This window comes from Sarcophilus harrisii, chromosome 6, assembly GCF_902635505.1.
Source record: "Sarcophilus harrisii chromosome 6, mSarHar1.11, whole genome shotgun sequence".
Lineage (NCBI taxonomy): Eukaryota > Metazoa > Chordata > Mammalia > Dasyuromorphia > Dasyuridae > Sarcophilus > Sarcophilus harrisii.
Window position 1 is genome coordinate 252,953,996 of NC_045431.1, and position 14,150 is coordinate 252,968,145.

At 33.2% G+C, this 14,150-nt stretch overlaps 2 protein-coding genes across 2 annotated transcripts in view; both read left to right on the forward strand.

Moving 5' to 3' along the window:
- Positions 1 to 14,150, forward strand: part of LOC100932136 (olfactory receptor 4P4-like) — a 49,339-nt gene that overhangs the window by 16,353 nt on the left and 18,836 nt on the right. The window contains exon 2 of the mRNA XM_003773806.2: positions 3,372 to 3,512. The gene's annotated coding sequence lies outside the window, so the exon portion shown is untranslated. The remainder of the gene's footprint in view (positions 1 to 3,371; positions 3,513 to 14,150) is intronic.
- Positions 7,008 to 9,522, forward strand: LOC100928229 (olfactory receptor 4P4-like). Its single transcript, XM_003773792.3, has 2 exons — positions 7,008 to 7,906; positions 9,441 to 9,522. Exons 1-2 carry the CDS (start codon positions 7,008 to 7,010, stop codon positions 9,520 to 9,522), a joined length of 981 nt encoding a protein of 326 aa, XP_003773840.3.

Here is a 14,150-nt window from a genome sequence, read left to right on the forward strand (position 1 = left end):
AAACATTAGAGTATGAGAACAAATGAAGTTTTCCTTAAAATGATCAGTAGCATCAAATTAAAACTACCAGCAACCTTCATATGTAGTGGAGATAAACCAGAACCATTCCCAATAAGAGAGGCATGAAATAAGGTTGCCTACTATCACCATTACTATTCAACATTATATTAGAAATATTAACTTAGTCAATAAGAGAAGAAAAAGATTAAAATAATTAGAATTGATAATGAAAAAAAACAAATTATCATTCTTTGCAGATGATATGATGGTATACTTAGAGAGATCCAGAGAATCAACCTAAAAACTACTAGAAACAATTCACAATTTTAGCAAAGTTGCAGAATAAAAATAAATCCATAGAAATCATCAGCATTTTTATATATTACTAACAAAGTCCAATTGCAAAAGATAAAAAGAGAAATTCCATTTAAAATAACTGTGAATGAAATACAATAATTAGAAGTCTATCTACCAAGGCAAAATCAGCAACTATATGAACATAATTATAAAACACTTTGCAAATAAATAAAATCAGATCTAATATATTGGAAAAATATCAAGTGCTCATGAGTAGACCAAGGTAATATAATAAAAATGACAATACTACCTAAATTAATCTTTATTTAATGCCATACCAATGAAACTCGCAAGAAATTATTTAACAGGTCTAGAAAAAATAATAACAAATTTAATCTGGAAGAATAAAAAGTCAACAATTTCAAAGAAATTATTGAAAAGATGCAAATTAATTTGGCCTAGCTGTGCCAGACCTAAAACTACATTATAAGCAGCAGTCATCAAAACCATTTGATACTGGTAAGAAAAAGAGTAGTTGATCTGTAGAATGAGTTTGGTTCACAGAACAAAATAATCAATGACTATAGCAATCTAGTGTTTGACAATCCCAAAGACCCCAGCTTTTGGAATAAGAACTCACTATTTGACAAACCTGCTGGGAAAATTGGAAACTAGTATGGCAGAATCTAGGCATTGATCCACACATAACAACATATACCAAGATTAGATTGAATTGGATTCATGATATAGAGATAAGAGTGGTATTATAAGCAAGTTAGAAAAACATAAAATGCTTTACCTCTCAGATCTGTGGGCAAGGGGAAAAAATGTGAACAAGAAAGAACTGGAACTCATTATTGAACAGAAAACATTTAGTTTTGATTATATCAAATTTAAAAGTTTTTATACAAACAAAAATAATTCAGACATGCTTAGAAGGGAACCAATAAACTGGGAGAATATTTTTACATTCAAGATTCTGATAAAGGCCTCATTTCTAAAAATTATAGAGAATTGACTCATATATTTAAGAATTGAAGTCATTCTCAAATTCATAAATGATCAAAGGATATGAACAGAAAATTTTCAGATGAAGAAATTGAAAACATTTCTTGTCATACATATAAAAGGCATTTTTAACTATTGATAAGAGAAATACAAATTAAGACAAGGTACCACTGAGGTACCACTACACACCTCTCAGATTGGTTAAGATTGAAGGAAAAAAACAATGACAAATGTTTGAGGGCATGTAGGAAAACTGAGACACTAATACATTTCTGGTGGAGTTGTGAATGGATCCAACCATTCTGGAGAGCAATTTAGAACTATGCCCAAAGGATTATCCAACTATGCATATCTTTTGATCCAGCAGTTTCTACTCTGCTTATATCCCAAAGAGGTCTTAAAGGAGAGAAAGGGGCCTATATGTGAATAAAAAAAGTTTGTGGCAACCCTTTTTGTAGTGAGAAGAAACTATAAACTGAGTGGCTGCCCATCAGTTGGAGAATGGCTGAATAAGTTATGGTATATATGAATTTAATGGAATATTTTTCTATATAGACAGAAAAAGCAATGAGAATGAGAGAGAAAACAAGAGCATCTGATGAAAGGAGAATGTAAAGAAAGTCATTTTTTGATTGTAGGATAGATGAGGGCTTAAAGGAAAAAGCAGTGTTAGGTCAACTAAAGTCGTGAGAGTGGAAAATTTATATTTATGTGAGTAATATAATTTTCCTGAAACATAGGGTGCCTTCAAGGTGCTAGAGCCAAGCCTACAGAGTTGGAAGCTTGAGAAAACACGTTGTCCAATTTCTTCACTTCACGAAGAGGGTAGAGTTGGCAAGAGAACTTGGGTTTCCAGCACTTTTTCTTTGGTTACTCTTTTCAGCACTCTTCTCTTTCTATTATTCCTGACTTCCAGTTTCAAGATAAAAGTTGAAAGAAGCAAATCTCACTTCAGATTATTAAAGAGCAAGACTCTGGGAAAAAAAGAGAAAAGATTCTCCAACAAAATCTTGTTCTCCAACTTGTTCTTTTAGAGATTTTTTTAGAAGTCTTCCTCTTGACAGAGATTTAGGACTATTTCTCTTGTTTGAACTCTCCCTTCTAATGGGAAAATTGCTTTATTCTATGTTGTCTTGTATGAATGTAAGTCTGTGCATATACATTTATATATGTATATACATATACATTCATATTCTATAGTTATCCACTCTCTTTCCTTCCCTTCCCCCTCTCTCTATCTCTATATACATATAAATACATATATTTGCATACATATATATGTATGCAAATATATGTAGACATATATATATATATATATATATATATATATACTCTATTTTAAAAGTAGAGCTAATATTACATTGGTATATAGAACTCCTGATGAAGGCTTTCTTTTGGGGTGGAGTCAATTGAGGTTAAGTGACTTGCTTAGTATTATATAGCTAGTATGTGTCTTAAGACTAAATTTGAACTCAGGTGTTCCTGACTACAGGACTTGATCTCCATGTACTGCACCATTTACAGATGATGAAGACATCTCACTTGCTAATGTGGAAGAGCATCTCATTTTTAGTAGGAGAATGTTCCATGGGGAACTCAACAGTTGATCTACTTTTCTGTGGTGACTCAAGCAATCTCTCTCAGAGACAGAACTTAAACTGAGATCTTCTTCACCCTGAGGCAGTCCCTAGTCATTAAACCATTTTGCCCTCCTAATACAAAAATTTCTGGTCAATAGTAGCTGTTTAATAAATGCTTGACTGTAGTAGGTGTTTAATAAATGCTTGATTGATTAGCTGATTGATGCACTAATTAGTTGACCTTGAAATTTGTCTTTGTATTTTAATGTCTTACATTTCTTAATTGCCTGGAAATGCTTCTGGGAGACTAAGTCCTAAGGGTCCCTCGCAAGCCTTTAAATTTGCTTTTCTCTGTGACTCCACAAAAAGCAGTTATTGTGCTAAATGTTTTAGGTGGAGTCAGTAACTTTGAAAACCTGTTTTTCTGCTGAGCTCTCAGTCAGTAAAATAAGGCAACATTTCTTAATTCCCATTTTTACTTTACAGTGAATTGGAGTCACCTGGCAATAGTTACTTACTCCCCACTCCTTCCTGGTGATAAAAATGGACCATTCTCTTCGAAGATAGTGAGAGTCCACATTTCCAGGAATACTTGATCAGAAATCAGTCTTCATTTCATGGTACCAGGTATGTTTACGATGGGAATACATGTCCTATGAAAGATTGTATCTATTGTCATGGTATAATGTAAGTTTTTGTTGGATGGATTTTCATTCACTGATTTTAGGATTTGATTAACCAAAAAACATCACCCCCACCATTTTTAACAATGCTATATACATATATATATATATGTGTGTGTGTGTGTATTTATATATATATATATATATATTCACATGTATGTATATATATATGTATATATATACATATATATGTATATATACATATCATAGATATACATATGACACAGATTAGCCAAAAAATAATTGTTTTGGAAATAACCTCCATAGTCTCATCATTTTAGATTTCCTAGATTCCTACTTCCCTGTTTTAACTACCTGAGTCATATACTCACCCTTTCCCTCAGAATATATTTCCCTAAATACCCCACCAACAGGCTGTGTGAACTTCAAGGTGTTCAATGTTAAGTACTCAAAGCATTTGTCTTTAAGGCTAGAGTTGAAAAAAGGGGGTTCTTGGTATGAAAGGCTTTAGTTAAGGCACTTCTAAGCTGTTAAAGATGGTGATGAACAATCGCCTTTTGCTTCTGTGGATTCTTTTCATCATTACCAGCATTTATGGACTGAATGGGGCATGGCCAAAAAATATAATAGAAAAAAAAAAATAAAACTCATAAAATTGAGTAATTTAGATCTTGACTCTAACCATTGGCCCTTAATAGCAATATGACAATGGAGGATTCATTTAACTCTTTGAGTTTTAGATTTAGATTTAAATCCCTACCAAACTAGTCATTGACTGTCTTTGAAAATGTAACTTTGTCTCTTTAAGCCTCAGTTAATTAAGCATTCAGACATTTAAAAAATCATAGATTTAGAGCTGAAAAAGTATTTTAAAGACTTTTACAAAGTCTTTTCATTTTATAGAAGAAACAAGGACAGAGAAATTAGTAAATGCAAAGTGAATTTGAACTAAGGTTTGGTAATTCCAAGTTCAGTATTCTCCATTCTAAAGGTTCCTTGCCTCTAAGGTCCCTTTTTGGTTTTTCTTCACTTGTTTCAGTATTGTTCAACTCATGATACTTCCATTCAGGGTTCCTTGGTGAAGATGCTGAAGTGGTTTGTTTTTTCCTTCTCCAGCTCATTTTATATATGAGGAAAAAGATAAAGTAACAAGATTAAGTAATTTGTCCAGGGTCACACAGTTATTAAGTGTCTGACGTTGAATTTGAATTCAGATAGAAAAGTCTTCCTAATTCCAGGATTGTAAAACTATCCATTGTGCCACCTCATTACCTCCAAGATACCTTGCAATCCTACTTCTTAAAACATCTACTCATATTCCTTTTCTTCCCACATATGAAACTTTACTTTTGGGTAGATAGCTCAGGAGAAGATACTGAGAAGTAAAATTGTAAGGCTTTGTTTCTACAATTGAAAGGTTTTGTCTCACAGTCTCCCCCTCCATGTCCATTGTAGAAAAGAACATGATATAAGCTTTAGGGTAGTAGAGCCTGTTTGAAGAGAAGTAAAGAATGTTTTAAGTCAACATACATAACAGACATAATCACTGGTGCTTCTTGTGTGCAAATGACCTGGGTTTATTACTTGGGAAAGCAAAAAAAAAAAAATTGAACATTAATAAGGCTTGTGTATATTACTTTCTCCTCCCTTAAGGAGGATATATCCATCACTTTTTGAACATGTGGTGATGTGACAAAGGGAGGGGACAATTTGGAAGTGTATCCAACAGTGCATGTATTTGGGAGTGCCATGAAATATTAGATTATGAAAGGGTTTCCTCTGATGGAAATTCTGAGGATATCAGGAGACAGGGTGAGATTATGGAATACAACTGCTGACTCAGCCTCTTTGAACAATTAGTATCCCCTCAAAAGGGTATAGTGCCCGTTTCTGACAAGAAACGTATAAAGCCTTTTCCCAATCATTCCAAGCATTTGTGTCTAAAGTTTTCATTTTCAACAAGATCCTTTATCTTTGGAGTTTAAATCCTTGCTCAGAACAGGGCATCTTTTTCATTTCTCTATGCTGTTGGGTAGTTATACTTATAACTTCCCTCACAAAAAAGCTCTGGAATAATTATGAATAGCTGGATTGTTTTTTCATCTTCCTTTTGACCTATTCCTTTATCTTGATTGAATGTTATAATTCACTTATTTGAATTAAAATCAAGGGTAGAAAACATTTTTCAACAGTTACTAGGGAAATAGCAAACATATCAATGTGAAAATAATAAACAAATAAAGGTCTGGAACAATATTAGTTTCAAAGAAAAATGATAAGTTGTCTCCCTTTTCTCTAGCGAAAAATGTTACAAATACAAGTTATCTTTCTATTTGTTCTGTGGTTTTTCCCATCTCCACCTTGAATTTAGAAGACATAGGAATAATCATATATATCTTAATCCTTTTTCACTTTATTGGATCAAGCAAGGGAAACCCATCTTTGTTTTTTTTTTTTTTTAATTTTGATTTGGTTTTTGCTTTAGTAATAATACAATAAAGTTCTTATTTCTTTTTCAGATTACATAGGTTTCCTATTACAATGATTATTAAAATACCTCAAGAATGTACTTGAAAATGCTTTGTTAAATTTAAATAATGATCTGACCAAAAGTGTGATAGGAAGATTTGTCTCTACAATGGGAAGGATGAGAAGCTATGAATTGAGAAATGCTTGTGATTAAATATTAAATGTATTAATGAATTTAAAAAGAGAGGAAAAAAATTGAGGAAATTACAAAAGTGACAAGCTAGTTATATGAGAGAAAACATAGCATTAAATTTGTTCTGAATATTTCTAATTATGACATAGAAAATCTTTAATCATGAAGGAGAAAAAAATGGAGAAATAAATATTATTTAGATTTTCTAAGATTATGTCCAGTAAATCTTAATTCCAGCATCTTTCATGAAACTGGAAAGATTTGGCCAACATAATTAAATCTCCCACACATGGATCAGCTTTAGTGCATTTGAAAAGGCTCAGAATAATATTTTTTGATGCTAAGGTGATATATCATTTTCAGCAGAGCAATGGAAAATCTTCATTTTCTTAAATGAAGATTGTTGCCCCTAAAACATGCAAATGTACTTAGAAACCTAAGAGACATCATTGTTATTTTTTTTATAAAAATATTTATGCTGCCTTCTTCCCATTCCCTCTTCCTTCTCCTCATATTTCAAGTCATTTTGATTTTTGAATATGCAGATATAACTGGGTATATTTACCCTTGAAAAAAGATTAAAAGAGAGATATTCACTTCTATTTTTTTTTAAATTGTATCCCTTAAAGTTCTACACTTTGGTTTAAAATCTGTTTTATGATCGAAGTATCAATTAAAACAATTGTTTAAATTATTTGTTTTCTCAAAATGGATTTTATGAATTATATAAAAAACTAATACTAATAATTTCTTCTGTTGCACATAATTTCAGATAATTTAATATTATACTTCATATTCTTCACCTATTCTAACTACATGGAAAATCAGAACAATGTCACAGAATTCATTCTCTTGGGACTTTTTATGAATAAAGAAATCAAGATAATATGTTTTACTTTCTTCTTGCTCTGTTATTTTGCAATCTTCCTGGGAAATTTCATCATCTTCATCACTATCACATGTAGCCATCTGATTCAGCAGCCCATGTACTATTTTCTCTGTCACCTGGCTCTCATGGATTTGGCCTATACTTCCACCATCGTACCTAGACTGATCAGAGACCTAGCTGCCAAGAGCAAAATCATTTCCTTTAATTGTTGTATGATTCAGCTCTTCTCTGCTCACTTGCTGGGAGGTGTTGAAATGTTCATTCTGGTGTCCATGGCCTTTGATCGCTATATTGCCATCTGTAAACCTTTGCACTACACAGTCCTTATGAATCGGCTCAGATGTAACATGCTGATATTGATGGCCTGGGCAGTGGCCTTTTGGCACTCTATCGCCCAGCTGCTCATGGTCCTCAGCCTACCTTTCTGTGGTCCTAATCAGATTGACCACTACATATGTGATGTGAAACCCCTCTTGAAACTGGTCTGCACCAATACTCATGTTGTTAGTATCTTGGTCATTGCCAACAATGGGATGGTTTGCTTGGTTACTTTTCTAGTCCTGGTAGCATCTTATATAGTCATATTGTATAATCTTCGAAAGCACTCAGTAGAGGGTAGGCACAAAGCCCTCTCCACCTGTAGTTCCCACATCATGGTTGTGGTCCTGTTTTTTGTCCCCTGTGTCTATACCTATGTGCCACCACCCAGTGCCAACAATAATGAAAAGGAGTTTTCTGTGTTGTACACTGTGATTGCACCCATGCTGAACCCTCTTATCTACACACTGAGAAATACAGAAATGAAGAATGCCATGCGAAAGCTGTGGTACCAGAAAATATAATAGAATCAAAATATAACATAAGATATTCAACTTGATCTAACCTTTCACTTTATAGTGTGAAATTCAGTTTCTATATCCCTTAATTTTCGGGCATGGACAGTGCCATAGAATAACCTCAATAAATAACTTGAAAAAAAACTTGGATTATTCAGGAAAAAATACACATACAATATAATTCATACTAATCAAATATTTATTGACTGAATTAATAAGTATTACAAAAATAAAATTAAATGACATCTGTGTTCTTGTTACTCTATCAAATCATTTAAGCCTTAAAGTGAATTGATTATTTCTGAAATTATGAAATTACAAAAGGAGGACCAAAACAACTGATTTTTTTTTGAGTACTCTCTGGGGAATAACATAATGATAGTTGGAAAAGGGATTGTAATAATGCATTAATAACAAGAGAGGAAGTTTGGACAAATGGCCCTGAAATATAAAGGCAAGTAATGAAAAGGATACAGATACAGACAGTGATGAAGGAAAGGAGATAGTGATAGATGTGTAAAATGTTGGAGAAGGAGAGAGGCAGAAATTAACAGTGTTGTCTCTTCCAGTCATTAAAATTCAGAGGCAAAAGTAAAGAAGCCTAGTAATGGCCCAAAATTCAGTGAATTACTTTGACATTTTTGATGTCTTACCAAGCTTTAAAGCACCTGCTTAAGTTGCCCTCATGGTATTTGAAACAAAAGGAGAAGTCTAATAATACTTGGAGTAGAACCCCCAATCCCAATTCACACATGAGTTTGGGCCCTTCAGGAACCCTCAATCTCATTTAGATTGTCTGTAGTATAGTTTTACTGGGGTGAATCCATTACTCTTTTTAAAACAGCTTTTTATTTTCAAAATACATGTAAAGATAATTTTTAATATTAACCCATAAAAAACCCTTGTATTCCAAACACCGCCCCAGGACAGGAGGTAATCCAACATATTAAATATGTACAATTCTTCTATACCTTCCTTTCCCCATAGCACTCTTTCTTATGCCTACTTCTTGGGTAACTAAAGAGTACAAGTAACTGTTACTTAAAGAATAACTTCAGAAGAAGAGGAGGAAGGGGGAAGAAAAAGAAAGGGGAAGAGAAGAAAGGGGAAGAAGAAGAATGATTCATCAAATATTTTCCTTTTAAAATGTATCTGGGCTGATGGAACTTCTGGGCTTTCCAAAAAAAATAGTGGAATATTTTGATATCATTGAAGATTATAAGAATATAACACTTAAAGCCAGTCTAGGAATTTTCCTAAAATTCTTAATGTGTTAAATTAATGAAGCATACTTTGTTGATACACTGGACAATTTACACACATACACATATGCAAGGTACAGAGGAAAAAAGAGTGAAGAGAATAGGAAGATGAACAATATAAAAATACAGAGAATGGTGAAGGTTGTGGGCAATAAGAGAAAATGTGATATAATTAATCAGTAAAGATGATTTTAAGCAACTTATTTGTCAGTGAGATTCACATTTCTTGCCTATAAAATGGGGTAGGCTACTGGAACTATAGGACATCTAAAATTTTTTCAGAATTGAACGTTTTTAATCTTAGGAAAGATGGAGGGAGAAAAAATGACAGAAAAAATTCCTAATTGAAAATTCCATGTAACAAAAATATACTGTGCATATTTCAGTTGTCATTTCTGATGTCCTTTCTCAGTTCCAAATTATATTTCTGCTATCATATACAGAGTGACAAAGAGGATAATGGCTGGTTTACAGCTATACTTGTAGACCAGAAGGAATTCTATTAAAAATCAAAGTGCTTTCCCCAAAGACAATTAAATGATTTTAAGTTGAAGTCTAGAAAACTGCCTGAATCTAATAACCATTGGTCTGTATTGTTCAGTTAAGGGTAGCAAATCAGGCTTTGCTCCTCAATAGGAATCATATTTGTAGGGAGAGAGTCTCTGTGGAATATTTATGTCTGAAATGAGTGAAGCACAGTAATAAAAAGCATTTGGGGATATGGAGACATCCCTGCTAAACTATATAAGGGGCATTTTCATATTATTATTATTTGAAACTTGCTTTCAATTTTCTAGATAGAATGTAGGGTTTTAAGAGATCAATAAATCATTTTGAAGGATTACTTCAGAAAAGAAACAAAAAATACCACCACCACCAATAAGAACTTACCAATTTCCTTCACTTTAGATATGAAGGAAATTGGTTTAAGAATACAATAGTAATTTTTCAAAGATCACAAATGTAACTTTTTTGTCTAAGTGCCAGTATGGAAATTTTTAATTTTTGAGGAGAAATTCAGTTCTTTTTCTTATCCCATACTGCAGTTTATATATTGGCTTGACATATTTGCTCACCCTTGGAAAAAAAAAATAGAGCAAAGTTTTATGAGTGATACCTTTCCCTGAAGTATGGTCAAAGTTATCCTGTGATGAGCTTTGATGTAATAGCATTCTATTACTGCTTCATTAATTCATTGAGAAACCTTAAGTTTAAAATTCTACCATGTGTCAGGCAACAGGTGGTCCTGTAGAAAGAAAAAAACAACCAAGTAAGACAATTTATGGGACTATGTAAAGACCAGCTTCTTCAAATTGGAGTCATCAACCCCTAAGGAGTCTTGTAACTGAATGTAGTGACATAAATTTATAATGTATTAGTAGTAAAAGTTTGATTTGTTTATCCATCTTATATTTATAGTAATATAAAATTGCTTGGGCAAAAAGGAGTCACGAGTGTTAAAAAAAATATACTTAAGAAGCCTTGTATAAAAAGCAAAAATGATGTGCATTGATAGAGTATAATTAAGAATAAAATTCCAGGAGATAGAGCCAAGATGGTGGAGAGGAAACATGATTTTATCTGAGCTCTCCCAGAGGTCTCTCAATTTAATAGCAAATCAAGCCTCTAAACTAATTCTGGAGTGAAAAAAAACCCATAAATATTTAGGGTTTATCTAAATTCCCACAGAAAATATTTTGGAAGAACTGCATAACAGTTGGAGAATGGCTAAATAAGTTATGATGTATGAATGTTATGGAATATTGTTGTTCTATAGAAAACAATTAGCAGGAGTATTTCAAAGAGACTTGGAGAGACTTAGATGAACTGCTGCTGAGTGAAATGAGCAGAACCAGGAGATCATTAAACATGGTAACAAGATTATATGATGATCAGTTCTGATGATTGTGGCTCTTCTCAACAATTAGATGTTTCAGGTCAGTTCCAATGATCTTTTAATGATGAGATCCATCTGCAGCCAGAGAGAGGACTTTCAGAACTGATTATAAATTACAACATAGAATTTTCACTTCTTTTATTGTTGTTCACTTGCATTTCATTTTTTTTCCTCATTTTTCTTCCTTTTTAATCAGTTTTTTTTAATTAGGAATGTAATTGCATAAATATGTATATATTTCATTTAACATATTTACATTATCACAGTAAAATGAAATTATACCTGCACTCTCAATGTATACACATAACAAAGATATAATTCTCAAGAGATCATTCATTTTTTTTATCTTTTTATGCTTTTTAAAAATTCTGTATTTGGATGTCAAACATTTTGTTCAGCTCCAGTTTTTTCATTAGAAATAAATGAAATTCACCTGTATCATTGAATGTCCATCTTTCCCCCTGAATGATATTGTACAATGTAGTTAGATAGTTTGTTCTTGGCTGCATTCCAAGTTCTTTTGCCTTTCAACATATAGAGTTTAGGCTCTTTGATCCTTTAATGTAAAAGCTGCTATGTCCTGGAAAATTCTCATTGTGGCTTTTTGATATTTGAATTGTTTCTTTCTGGCTGCTTGTAGTATTTTTTTCCTTGGTCCTATAGTTCTGAAATTTGGCATGATATTCCTTGGAGTTTTTATTTGGGGGTCTTTTTGAGGTGGTAATTGGCAAATTTTTTCAATGAAAATTTTACCTTCTGAATCTAAGACATCAGGGCAGTTTTCATTGATTTCCTGAAAGATGTCTAAGCTTTTTTTATTTTTTTCATCATGATTTTCAGGAACTCTAATAATCCTTAGATTGTCTCTCCTAGATCTATTTTCCAGTTCAGTTCTTTTTCAAGGAGGCATTTTACATTTTCTTCTATTTTTTTTCCTTTTTTTTTTAAACTGCTTGACTGATTTTCAATGTCTCATTAAGTCATTCATTTCCATTTGTTCGGTTCTAATTTTTAGTGGATTATTTTAACCAATTGCCTTTTTAGTACTTTTTGTATTTGGCCAATTGAATTTTTAAATTAAACTTTTAATTTTTAAAAATTAAATTTTGTTCTATGGAATTTTTTCCATTTGACAAATTTAGTTTTTCAGGGGGTTATTTTCTTTTCCCCTTTTGGCAGAACAATTTTGCAAGGAATTCTATGCTTTTTCTATTTCACTAAATCTATTTCATATGGAGTTTAATTCAGATGATTTCTGTGTTTTATTTTCCAAACCCTCTTCCAAAGTTCTTATTTCCTTTTCCCATTGTTCTTCTAGCTCTCTTTTAAAATCCTTTTTGAATTTTTCTGAGTGAACCTTGTGAGATGAAGACCAATTTATATCACCCTTTGGGGCTTTATCTGGAGATGATCTGCTTTTAGTGTCCTTAGGATTTGAAATCTGTTCTTCTCTTTCTCCATTAAAAAAAATAAAAACCTTTCTATGGTCAGAGTTCTTTTTTTTTCTCATTTTTTTTAAGTTGAGGTCTGCTTCTTTTAGGGCAAAGGAGTGATTGTCCAAGCTTCTTCTACAGGCAACAGTGGCTCTGTGGGTCACTGCTGACTAAATTCCAAGATTATATAGGTGTGAGCAGGTCCTTTAAAATTTTGGCATTTAGAGGCTCACTATTTGCCTTTTGTATTTGTGTTAGAGGTCTTATAACTAGTTTGCTGGTCTATTGGCTTGAAACTCAGATAGAATAGCCAATTCTGTTGTAGATTCCTCCAGAAAGATTCTCCACCATATTGAGCCTACTGGTTTCACTGCCTGCACTCAGCAAGCCTGCCCTCAACCTGCCTCCTTCCATGTCTGATTGAAACAGACATTTTATTTTATTTTTTTTATTTTATGTATTTATTTTTAAATAACTTTTTATTGACAGAACCCATGCCAGGGTAATTTTTACAACATTATCCCTTGCACTCACTTCTGTTCCGATTTTTCCCTCCCTCCCTCCACCCTCTCCCTAAGATGGCAAGCGTCCCATACATGTTAAATAGATTACAGTAGATCTTGGATACAATATATGTGTGCAGAACCAAACAGTTTTCTTGTTGCTCAGGGAGAATTGGATTTATAAGGTATATATAACCTGGGAAGAAGAACAAAAATGCAAGCAGTTTACATTCATTTCCTAGTGTTCTTTCTTTGGGTGTAGCTACTTCTGTCCATCCTTGATCAATTGAAACTAAGTTAGATCTTGTCTTTGTTGAAGAAATCCACTTCCATCAGAATACATCCCTCATCAGTATCGTTGTTGAGGTATAATGATTTCCTGGTTCTGCTCATTTGCTCAGCATCAGTTCATGTAGGTCTCGCCAATCCTCTCTGTATTCGTCCTGTTGGTCATTTCTTACAGAACAATAATATTCCATGACATTCATATACCACAGTTTACTCAACCATTCTCCAACTGATGGGCATCCATTCATTTTTCCAGCTTCTGACCACTACAAACAGGGCTGCCACAAACATTTTGGCACATACAGGTCCCTTTCCCTTTTTTAGTATCTCTTTGGGGTATAAGCCCAGTAGAGACACTGCTGCATCAAAGGGTATGCACAGTTTGATAACTTTTTGGGCATAGTTCCAAATTGCTCTCCAGAATGGCTGAATATATTCACAGTTCCACCAACAATGTATCAGTGTCCCTGTTTTCCCACATCCCCTCCAACATTCTGAAACAAACATTTTAGAAATCATATTCTGCTGAAAAATTGTTGCACTTCTAATATTTGAGTTCTGTCATTCCAAAAGCTGTTCAGAGGCTGGATGTGCTGTTAGTTTGAAGGCCATGGGAAGAGCTCAGAAAAAAAAAAAATATCTCTTCTCCACTATCTTGGCTCTGCCTCCAACATCTTTGATTTCACAGAGAAACTTCTCACTTTATGGAAAAGTGGAAAGGGAAAGTGGAAAGGAAAAGGGGAGGCTAATAGAAGGGCAAGCACAAGTAATATGGGAAAAGTATAAGAAAGGGGGAGGACTGTTTGAGGGAGATGGTGGTCAGAAGCAAAATACTGAGGAGAAGGGAAAGG

Excerpts from the sequence above, each read along its gene's own strand:
- LOC100928229 (XM_003773792.3), top strand. The coding sequence starts at position 7,008 with ATGGAAAATCAGAACAATGTCACAGAATTCATTCTCTTGGGACTTTTT. Across the intron at positions 7,907-9,440 it reads AATGCCATGCGAAAGCTGTG|GACATCTAAAATTTTTTCAG; the intron begins GTACCAGAAAAT and ends CTGGAACTATAG.